At 50.7% G+C, this 11,001-nt stretch overlaps 1 protein-coding gene across 1 annotated transcript in view; it reads right to left on the bottom strand.

Annotated features, from left to right (window-relative positions):
- Positions 1-9,718: 9,718 nt before the first annotated feature.
- Positions 9,719-11,001, bottom strand: part of LOC136369132 (rasGAP-activating-like protein 1) — an 8,140-nt gene continuing 6,857 nt past the window's right edge. The window contains 1 exon segment of the mRNA XM_066331798.1: positions 9,719-9,760. Coding sequence (XP_066187895.1) covers positions 9,719-9,760 — 42 coding nt within the window.

Raw genomic sequence — 11,001 nt, forward strand, 5'->3', positions numbered from 1 at the left:
GCAAATTTATTAAATTGCCCAAAATGTAACCCAAGCTCACAACATTTCCAGGCATCTTGCAATCCACTTTTATCTGCATCCTTCAAAAGTTGAATCAAAATCAGCTTTAAATCAAAGGACAATAGGATTAGATGGGATTTTGGGAAGGAATTATACCCTGGAAGGGTGTGGGGCCCTGGCACAGGGTGCCCAAAGCAGCTGTGGCTGCCCCTGGATCCCTGGCAGTGCCCAAGGCCAGGCTGGACACTGGGGCTTGGAGCAGCCTGGGACAGTGGGAGGTGTCCCTTCCACCCGGAATGGGATGGGCTTTGAGATCACTCCCAGCCCAAGATCACTCTGATCACTCCATCAGAGCTGCTAATGGGTTTTCTCTTGGGTAAACCATTCCATGATTCCACGAGAATTTTACAATTCCAACTAGAAACCCATTTGATTTCTGCCGCTGGGATTTCTAGGGTGCAGGAAAACTGGTGGGGCTCAGCTCAGCCTCGGAGGATTTTGGGGAAGCCCAGGACTGTGTGAGTACACATCCCATAGCCTGGAGGGAACTTCCAGACACAGTTTTCCTCCTTTGAATCTTCTCGGTGGGCTCTGTTCTGCTGCTCTGTGACAGCACAGGAGTCAGAGGATTTTGGAATTGGTTCGATTTGAAGGGACCATAAAGCCACCCCTGCCATGGCAGGGACACCTTCCACTGTCCCAGGCTGCTCCAAGCCCCAGTGTCCAGCCTGGCCTTGGGCACTGCCAGGGATCCAGGGGCAGCCACAGCTGCTCTGGGCACCCTGTGCCAGGGCCTGCCCACCCTCACTGTGGAAAACTTTTCCTTATGTCTGATCTTATCCCTATATCCAAGGATGCTTCCTTGCTCTTGTGCCGGCACTCCTTGACTGGGAAGGATATATTTTGTTAAATATATTCTGTATTTTATTAAATATATTCTATCTTTTATTAAATATATTCTATATTTTTGGGAAGTCAACGGCCATTTCCTGTGGGGAAAAGCCTTCTCACCATGTGGAGGTTTCCCTCCCATCCACATTTCAGGCTTTTCCTAAGGGATATGACAGCCCTGGGGACTTTTCTGCCATGAGAACTGCTGCTGGGTTTTGTAGGTAATGAGGCTGGGAAGAGGAAAATGTGGCCTGGGTGGGAATGGTCCAGGATAATGGGAATGGTGCAGGATATTGGGAATGGTCCAGGAAACTGGGAATTGTATAGGACGTTGTGAATGTTCCAGGTTACTGCGAATGGTGTAGGATGTTGGGAATGGTCCAGGATACTGGGAATGGTGCAGGATATTGGGAATGATCCAGGAGGTGGCACTGGGGGAGCATGGCTCTTCCAACAGGACTTTCCCAAAGGGACCCAAGTTTTCCTCTCTGGTTTATTGGAATAACTTTAAACTAAGCTTTGGTTGGAGTGGGGGAAAACCATTCCCAGCTGCCTGAGGAGGGGATTATGGCCGTAAACCCAGGATATCAGCATTTCCTCACCCTCCCTGTGCCCATTCCCGGGGCAGGACTTTCTGTTTGGGGGAAAAGACCACTCTTCTTCTGGGAGCCCACAAGCGGCCACTCGAGGCCGTTTTTTTCCACAAAATCCCAGCAATTCCTTGTGGCTGTTGCAGAAATCTCCGTTTCCCTGCACGTCTGGGAGCAGCTGCGTGTCCCTGGGAAGGGGCTTCACCACGTCGTGCCACCGGCGCTGCCGGAAGGGGGTTATTTATAGCCGTGTTTATTTTTACTTTTCCCCATCCTGACGTTTTCCTTCCTGATTGCCTGTGATATTCAGGGATCATCTCATTAGCAGGAAGAAATTTCCCCCATCCAAACAGCACGGCCCACAGGGAAGAAATGGAAGGGGAAACTGAGGCAGCAGCTGGCTGAGGGTGGGATAGTTTGGGTCAGTAATCTGATTTTCTCTGTATTAACCGCTTTTGTGGATAAATGGGACCAGCACTGTTTAATATCTTCATCAATGATTAAAACAGTGGGATTGAGGCAGGAGAGGAGAAGGATGCAGAGACACCTCAGAGCTCCTTTCAGGGCCTGAAGGGGCTCCAGGAGAGCTGGAGAGGGACTGGGGACAAGGGCTGGAGGGACAGGACACAGGGAATGGCTTCCCAGTGCCAGAGGGCAGGGCTGGATGGGATATTGGGCAGGAATTGTTCCCTGGCAGGGTGGGCAGGCCCTGGCACAGGGTGCCCAGAGCAGCTGTGGCTGCCCCTGGATCCCTGGCAGTGCCCAAGGCCAGGCTGGACACTGGGGCTTGGAGCAGCCTGGGACAGTGGGAGGTGTCCCTGCCATGGCAGGGGTGGCACTGGATGGGCTTTAAGGTGCTTTTCCAACCCAACCCATTCCAAGATTCCTGAGTTGTCTCTCAGTGTGACAGAAAAGCAGAAATCCAGCATTTTTCACCAGTGGGAGGTGGTGAGTGCGAGGAGCGGCTCCATCAGAGCTGCTAATGGGTTTTCTCTTGGGTAATGAGCGCTGGGGACAATTAACATCCATCTTAATTAGTCTGGAGCAGGAGCAGGCGCGAGCCTTTGAGCGCTGCTTAACGGATGGCGGGAAATGGTGGCCGAGTCCTCGGTGGGGATGAAAGGGCTGGAAAATCTCCCTGTCTGTGGGAATAATGAGCTGGCTTTGCTGGTGGGGAACACAACGAAGCCAAGCCTGGGTAAACTCAGCTCCCTGGGGCTCCTGGTGCTGGCCCCCAGAGCAGGAACAGAGGTCAAGCCTCACCCACACTTGGAGGCGCCTTCCAAGGATAAAGTCCTTTCCTAGTCCAGCTAAAATGGCTTCAGCCACCCATGAAAGCAGGAACTCCCACCTTTTAGGGTTCTGAGAAAAAAAAAAAAAAAGAGGATTTGAGTGTTTATCGATGTTTCCCAAGGCTCTAGGTGCTCACTGGGTGTGTAATGGGAGCAGGGCATCGGCACACTGCACGCAGCTTCCTGGGGCTCCCGTTGGTTGGGAGTGTTGTTTGGGAGAAGGGAGCGAGGTTATCCGGTCTGAGAGGAGATTGGAGCTGGGGTTTGCCTGGGCTTGGAGCTCACGCTGGTTTGTGAGAGGGATTTGGTGCAGCTTTTCCAAGATTCCTTGGGGTTTTAGCCAAAAGCTCCAACGTGATCTTGGAGCTTGTGCAAGGAATCTGGGATTCGCTCCCTGGGATGCTCCAGGCTGGGTTTTGACCCCTTTTTTGTCATGCCAAGGTGACTTCAACTTCCAGGGTGCCACTGGTGATGCCACCAGGGCTGTGTGGCCATGATTGATGTCCCTGCTGGGAAGACCAAGGAGAGCATTGAGGAACATTAGGAATTAACCTGACCTTGGCAGAAGTGCATAAAGAGAATTAATTTGTCGAAGGTGCCTTTGGAGCAGAGGAATTTGGAATGTTTTTGCTGGAGAGGGAGCATCTCCTAAACCCTTCCCGGAGCCGGTGGTGGTGGGGGGTGGAGATAAACCCAGTCCCTGTCCTTACCTGATATCGAAGATGAAATGAGAGTTGGCTCTTTTTTCTCTGTGGAAAGCAGGTTTTAATGACAGGAACACATTCCCTGGCACTAATTAATAGGGAAGGCATGAGAGTAAGGGATGGGAAGAACATCCAAAGCACTTCAGCTGTTTATTCATGGATAACTTTAGTGCATGGACTTAATATTGGGGCTTACTTTGATTTTATAATAGATCTCCACGCTGGATTTTGCCAATATTTAATGTTTGGGTCTGCTGCTGGGAGGAACAAGCTCTTCCCAAGGGACACTCTCCCATCCCTGGAGCTTGTTCCTGGTGGGCACGGCAGAGGTGTGGACAAAGCTCATCTTTAAACTCCTCTGAGCCTCTCCCAGTGCCAGATCTCCTGACATTTACAGGCACAGCCCAGCTGGGAAGGATTTGGGGCTTGTAAATTTTAATGCTCAGGAAGCTGGGGATATTGAACTTGATTTGAAGGATGGGAGGAAAAGGGAAGGTGGAAACCGTGGCACTTAAGATGGAGTGTGATTTTTTTTCCTTGTGGATGCTCTGTGGTGCTTGCAGCCAGCTCCCTGATCCTTCCAGGGCATCCAAACTGTCCTTTGCACTTTAATGAACCCCAAATTGAAGGTCAGTGTGGGATGGAGCCCGGGGCGACCTGAGAGGCATCGCTGCCCATGGCAAAGATGGAATTGAGGGGGTCTTTAAGGTCTCTTCCAAACCAAACCATCACAGGATTCTATGAAATTGGATTTTTCTCCTCAGTGGACTTAAAATTAATCCTCCCAGCCTTCCTTCCTGCACTAGGAATTGAAGGAGAAGCTCTAAATCCTGTTCAGCAGGAGGGAAACTGAGGCGCAGGGTTGCCACCTTGTTTCCCTCCATGCCAGGCTGGAGGCATGCACTGATAGGACACAGGAAATGGCTTCTCTGGACACAGGGCAGGGTTAGACGGGATTTTGGGAAGAGATTCTTCCCTGTGAGGCCTTGGTACAGGCTGCCTCTGGATCCCTGGAAGTGTCCCAGGCCAGGCTGGATGGGGCTTGGAGCAGCCTGGGATAGTGGGAGGTGTCCCTGCCCATGGCAGGGGTGGGATGAGACAATCTTCAAGGTCCCTTCCCACTCAAACCATTCCATGATTCTCTGATCCTGGAGTGTTTCCGAAGTGTCTTTCAGGTCCTTCCCTTTTCTCCCCACTGCTGGGTGTATTTTGGGAAGGGAAGCCGTGGATTCCTGTCCCCCACTAACCCCATCCATGTTCAAACACCCACTTGGGGAGGCAGACCCCTCTTCTCTGCCTCTGTTGTTTTCCCTTTCCCTGCTTTTCCGCCTCATTCCCTCCTCTGGCAGTTAAATAATGGAGCTCGTAGATCATATAATAAATAGGGATCGACTTCATGCCAGGCTGTGGATCAGAATGGATTGACCCATGGGAATACACTCCCCCCAATCGATGCCAGCCCATCAGGCCGGATAAATCTGGATAACGACTGACAACGGGAAAGTCAATACCTGGATGAATACATACACTAAACCTGGATATATCTTCCGCCAGCAGGCAGCACCTTGGGGAGGGGCCTGGAATATCCCGAGCCTAGAGGATGGTTGGGAAGGGGAAGAAGCAGCAGCTTGATCCTCCGTGTTTGATGTGGAAACATAGGGGCTGGCTGAGCTTTTCTTACCCACTGGAGCATCAAATCCCCGCCAGCGGCTGCTCCTTAACGTGGAGGATGCTCCAGGGGGAAAGTTTTCCTTTGTGCTTTAAGAGTGTTTTGAAATGCCATGGAAATATTGCTGGTTTGGCCCTGATTTCTCTGGGAAACTGCTTAACACAGCGGCATTTGCTTTGCTGGAGAGGAAGGGATTTAAGGAAATGCCTTTGATTAAGTGCCCCGCTGAGAGATGGTCCCAAAAGTCCTTCCACTCCTGCCAGCTCTTCCTGTCCCTGTTGAGTGACATCCCAGCATCATTCCTGATTTTTTCCCATTGAGCACCCTCAATGCCTGCGATCCTCTTTGGGACAGAGCAGGTCTGCCTGTGGGGGATCCATGTGCTGGCACTCTGCCTAGCCAAAGAAACAGATCCTTCCTGTGACAGCAGCATTAACTTTTTATTAATTTTTATTAATTACTTTTATTAATAATAATCATTATTTCTATTCCAAAGTGGAGCCGTGTTCTGAGGAAGCAGCCGGTTCAACCTCAAGTTGCTTTCTCCAAAAGTGCTTAGAATTAATTTTTTTCCTTTTCCAACCTGAAGTTCAAAACAGCCAGAGGAGCAGAGAATATATCAGAGAAAAGGAGGTCGAGGCGCCTTCGCTCATCCCTGTGCACCCAACCCTCCCTCTCGGAGCCCATTCCGAGCGTGTCCTTCCCAAAGGCAGCAAGCGGCACCTGGAGCATGGAGTTTGTTTGGATGACTTGTTTGCAAGCCTGGCTTTAGCTAAGCCCCAGGGGCTGCTTTGCATTCACCTGGCTCCGAGCTCTTCTCCCCGCAGCTGGAGAAAAGCTCGTCTCCTCTATTTCCTCCAAATAAAAATGCATGGAGTTGGCTTTTTCCAAAGAACTTGTTTTTTTCCGAGGCAACGATAGAGTTGGAGCTACTTTTCGGGGAGGCTGATCCCCCTCCTCCTCCTTTTCCTTCTCCTCCTCCTCCTGCAGCCCTTATGGTTTGGCTGTAGTTATCTCGCGTGCCAGCTGCCGGCAGGAAAATTCTGCTGCCTAAGTAATATCCATCAAATCCGGTGCTTCCATCGGCTGGAGATAGCGGGATGAGGGAAGCGTTGGCTCTCCAGGGCTTTTCTGTTTCCTCCTGCTGGTCTGCCTCTGCAGAGGCTCCTCCAGGAGGAGCAGGAGGGTCTCTCCCACCTCTGGGCTCTGCTTGAAATGGCAGGAATTGCATTCTCTGGCTTCCCGTTTGGGGTTGTTTTGGGCTCAGTAGGAATGGGTTGGAGGGGATGAGTATTCCCAGCCTGGAAGGGCTGGGCTCTGCTGGATGCTGGTGCTCAGCTCACGCCTTTTTTTGCTCTGAGTTTTGGCTGCTGCTTCCATAGAACCACAGAACTGTTTTGATTGGAAAAGATCCTTAAGATTGTCAATTCCAACCATTCCCCTAGCACTGCCAAGGCCACCCACTGATCCGTGTCCCCAAGTGCCACATCCACACAGCACTCCAAGGATGTGCCAGGGCTTGACAGTCCTTTCAGTGAAGAGACTTTCCCTCATATCCTAATTTTTCCTCCCTGGTCATGGCATTTGGAGAGCTGAGGAATTTCAGGCTGGATGATGCCACTGCTCACTCTGGCATTGGCAGGGAATCAAGGGGGTGAAATTCCTTATCCATTTAGAGAAAAACAAAACCTCAGGATAAAAAGAACCCAAAGCTCTCCCTTTGCTGCTCTTCCAGCCTTGTTCAATTTTCCTTTTTGTGAAACACCTCAGGAGCTGCTGAGTTCCAAAAGCACCGTTGCCAGACACTGGGAAAAAGAGAAGAACAAGCCAATCTATGGGAACAGCTGGAAAACTTCCTAAATAAGTCAGGAATGTGCCGGAATGTGCAGAGCTCCTTCTTTCCCTCTCTGGTCCTGCTCAAATGAAATCAAATAAGTCCCGGCTCAGTGGCTCTTGTTGCTGTTTCTTTCTTAACATTCCCCAAAGGGTCCCTTTTCCGTGAAAATCTCAAAGTGGGTAAACTGCTGGGGAATGTGGAAGCATCCAAGCATCCTTTGCCATGTCTTTCCTCCAGCACAGATGTAACCTGGGAGCAGAGGTATTTTTATATTAAAGCATTTTTTATTAATTCCCCACCTTGCTCTCTTCTCCAGTGTCTCCCCTGGGTCTATAGTGCTGGCTGTCTCCATGGCATCCGAGCTGCTTCCCTATAAATCCATATCCCGGCAAGGAATGAACTTCCTGGGGTCTGGCATTTATCACCTCTTTAATTGAATGGGCATTTATGTGGATGGGAAGAGGGAATTGAAGCACAAAGCTCCTGGAATGATGGAATGTGCCTTACGACTGCCAGGCCTTTGGCTGGGAATGAGCCCTGCTCCTGAGCTGGAGCCAGGATGGAGTCTCCACCAGTGTAGAGGTGTTGGCCATGAATGTAGAGTTATGGCCATCAGGATAGAGGTGGTGGCCACCAGTGTAAAGATGATGGTCATCAATGGAGAGCTGATGACCACCAGTGGAGAGACGATGACCATGAAGGTAGAGACGATGACTGTTAGAGGCAATGTCCACCAGTGTAGATGTGTTGGCCATCAGTGTAGAGGCGGTGCCCATCAATGTAGAGGTGTTGGCCACCAGTGCAGGAGTAATGGCCATCAATCTAGAGACAATGACCATCAACACAGAGCTGCTGGCCACCAGCGGAGAGCTGATGACCATCCGTGTAGAGACAATGACAATTAGAGGTAATGTCCACCAGTGTAGAGGTGTTGGCCAACAATGTTGAGGTGATGGTCACCAGGATAGAGGTGGTGACCATCAAGGTAGAGATGATGGCCACCGATGCAGAGATGCTGGCCACCAGTGTAGACTCAATGACCATCAGTGTAGAGGTGGTGGCCATCAGTGTAGACTCAATGACCATCAGTGTAGAGGTGGTGGCCACCGGTGTAGGAGTAATGGCCATCAATATAGAGGTGGTGGCTACCAGTGCAGAGCTGATGGCCATCGGTCCTGCAGAGAGGGGTAAAAAACCCCAGAGGATGGAAGGTGGATGAGGCTGTTTTCCCACGGAACAGCAAAAACACCCAGAGGCAATGCTCCAGCTCTCCTCCATCATCCCAAATTGTTCCTCTGTGAGCCGCCTTGGCTTTGCTCCCGCTGCTGAGTCTCCAGCCCACGTTGGGAATGCAGAGTGTTTATAAAGCAATTTGGGATTTGGCTTGCTTGGCTGAACACTTCAAAACTCATTTTGAATTGAGAGTGGCATCTGCAGCAGGATGGGGCTGGGCCCGTCCTGATGCTGGGAAAGGCATCGGGATGTGAATGTGGATGTGCCATGGGATGAGGTGCACTCCTGAGGACTCCCAGAAGGATCTGTGCATCTCTGTCCCAGCCACCCCCAGCTCTGTTGGCATTTGGTCACCTCGTGGCACTGGGGGCACATGCCATCAACCCTCTCTGCCGCCAGGTGGGACGGAGAATTTTGGGAGAAGACAAAAACTCCTTCTGAAGTTTCACTTCTGCGCTGAATAAACTGCAATCCATCTGAAGATGCAAATCATCTGCCTTTTTTTTTTTTTTTTTTTTTAAATTTGGCATCGAGCGTAGGCTTTTTGTGGCCTTGTCATCCACAGCCGTGTCCCTCAAAGCCACGCTCAGCGGGGACCTCTCCAAGTGGGAAGGCAGAAGGCTCCGAGCGTGCCCTGGGTGCCGCTCTTTGTCCCGCCCGAATGGGGAGCGATTGAGGAAGGAGAAGCGGGATTGTTGAGCTGTGCCATGAAAAGGCTCTGCAGTGCTGGCTGAATGGGCTCAGGTGCTGCATAAAAGGTATCAACCGGGCTTTATCTCCGCGTTGGCAGCTCCTTTTCCAGCAAGAAAAGTCGGGATGTGCCGGTGCGGCGGGCGCGCGGTGAATTCATTCGGAGCCGTCATTCATCGAGGGGAGAAGCACCTGGGCTGCTTGATGGCTCTGCCAGGGTCTGAGGAGCAGAGGGGACAGGGACATGTCCTGGTGCCGCCCGCCCCGGGTCCGGCTGCTCTCCTGAAGTGACTCCGTCCCCTGGGAAGGATTTGGAAATCCTGTAAATGAAGTGGAAAGATGGAAATCTCACCAGCAAAAGGCGGCAAGCTCTGCTCTCAGGGTTATCTCACCAGTTCAGATAGGCAGAAATGTGAGGATTTTTTCTCTAAACAACCAGCTGATCTTAACTCGCTTTAGGGCTGGAATCCAGCCCTGTTCCAGCGCTAATCCACTCATTGCATTTCCAGTGTCAATTTGTGACCAATTCAGATCACGAGCAACTGGCTGTAAAAATGTTTTCTCTGGGAGAAAACGTGTTTTCCGGGGGGGTTGGGAAGGGCTGTAGGGAACTCCGGTGTGTGCAGGCAGGTCATGGGGGTGGCAAAAGGCTGTTGTGTGGCAGAGCTTAAATCTTGTGGTTTATGTAGCAAATTATTCAGAAAAATACAGTGGTGGAAGGACAATTCCTGCCTGATCATTATTCTGCACACTTCGATTCATTCCAGGTACAGAACCCAAGGATTTTATCACTGATTTCCAAGTGCTGGATCCTAATCTCCAGCAAATTCCTGAATTGACTTGCAGCTGAAGTGCTGCAGAGACAGGAAGACGTTCAGAGGGAGCGTGTTCCTATCGCAGCTGCCTCGGGGCTAAATCCAGCTGGGATGCTCAGGGATGTGCTGGGACACCTGAGCAAGGAAAACCATCCCTGAGGAGGCACTTGCTGCCCTAAATCCCCACTGCAGCTCACTTGTGTCCCAGCAGGACAGGTCCTAACACTCCCATGGAGGAAATATTTGGAAGGGTGCTGTTGGTCTTTCCAAAACCCATGGGATGTGAGATCGATCCTGTTCCTGTTTTGCTGCTCGTCCTGACAATTCTGCTCTCTGCCCACGGAGGGATGTGCAGCTTCTGGCTTAGGAGCAGGAGGATCTTTTGTATTTGTGAGCTTCTGGAGTTTGGGGTTCTTCTGCGTTTGATGGACTCATGGAATGGTTTGGGTGGGAAAGGACCATAAAGCCCATCCCATTCCACCCTCTGCCATGGGCAGGGACATCTCCCACTATCCCAGCTTGCTCAGGCCCCATCCAAGGTCTCCCTGCCCATGACAGAGGACTGGAATGATGTGGTCTTTAAAGTCCCTTCCAAACAATTCTATGCCTCTCTTTTGCGATTCTGTGATGATTTTCACCCAAAAAGGACAAAACCTTTCCCAGGGGAGGAATCCAAACCACCGTGTGCTGGAATTCCCAGGGCAGGAGGAACTGGGCGAGGGGAAAGCAATGGAGCCAAGCTGGGGGGGAGCAGCGGAATGAAACCCCAGAACTTTTAATTTGTTGACCAGAACAGAATCAAATCAACATCTGCAGCCACCAGACCTCTTTAACTAGCTGTGTGTTGGGTGTTTTATTTCCCAGGCACAGGTATCCAGTCTCATCTTTCCAAAGTTGCCTGGAATGAGCGTGGGTGGATAGAGAAAAGCAAAAAAAAAAAAAAAAAAAAAAAAAAAAAAAGCCCTTTTTTTGTGAGCGGGAGTCAAGGCAGCCACCCACGTCCTCCATTATGATATTCAAATGTCAATATATTTTTAATTGGTTTATATCCATCCCCCCCCCAAATCCAGCTGCTTTGGTAATTAAGGCTCTGTAAATAGATTTTACTGTAATTGGTACGAGAAGGAAAATTGGAGGACATTGTACAGTGCATAGGGTTGGGTTGGGGGATTTTTTCCCCCTCCCTGTCTTTCCTCTTTTGACTCATTTTACATCTGTGAGCTTTGGATCCCGAGGGAGGAGGAGGAGGAGGAGGGAGCCACGGCCAGTCTGCACTAAAA

This window comes from Sylvia atricapilla, chromosome 17 (genome assembly GCF_009819655.1).
Source record: "Sylvia atricapilla isolate bSylAtr1 chromosome 17, bSylAtr1.pri, whole genome shotgun sequence".
Classification (NCBI taxonomy): domain Eukaryota; kingdom Metazoa; phylum Chordata; class Aves; order Passeriformes; family Sylviidae; genus Sylvia; species Sylvia atricapilla.